Source organism: Penaeus monodon, chromosome 21, assembly GCF_015228065.2.
Source record: "Penaeus monodon isolate SGIC_2016 chromosome 21, NSTDA_Pmon_1, whole genome shotgun sequence".
Lineage (NCBI taxonomy): Eukaryota > Metazoa > Arthropoda > Malacostraca > Decapoda > Penaeidae > Penaeus > Penaeus monodon.
In genome coordinates this window covers 19,185,536-19,185,824 of record NC_051406.1, presented here as the reverse complement: position 1 = coordinate 19,185,824, position 289 = coordinate 19,185,536, and the positions used below count along the sequence as shown (strand labels likewise).

General features: G+C 56.1%; 1 protein-coding gene across 1 annotated transcript in view; it reads right to left on the bottom strand.

The window, feature by feature from the left end:
* LOC119586302 (peroxidase-like) overlaps positions 1-289 on the bottom strand; it is a 37,323-nt gene that overhangs the window by 7,866 nt on the left and 29,168 nt on the right. The window contains exon 10 of the mRNA XM_037935008.1: positions 32-225. Coding sequence (XP_037790936.1) covers positions 32-225 — 194 coding nt within the window. The remainder of the gene's footprint in view (positions 1-31; positions 226-289) is intronic.

Sequence of the window (289 nt, the reverse complement as noted above, 5' to 3'; positions counted from 1 at the left end):
GGCAAAAGCTCTTCAGAAAATCCTCCCGTACCTGCTCAGCGTAGCCGAAGTTGCACCCTCCTCGTGGCGCCCACATCGACCTGACGAAGTTCATGCAGCGCCTTCGGAATCTGCTGAAGAAGGGGTCGTCGGCGGGGATCTCGATGGGGAAGCAGCCCGGGTGGCGGAAAGAAGGGTCAATAAAGTTCTGGGATTCGCTGCAACACTCGATGCCGCTCTCGTTGCCTGTGGAAAGGTTGCGGACTCAGTGTTGGATTCTCTTTGCTTTTGAATATCCGTTTCTCCCTCC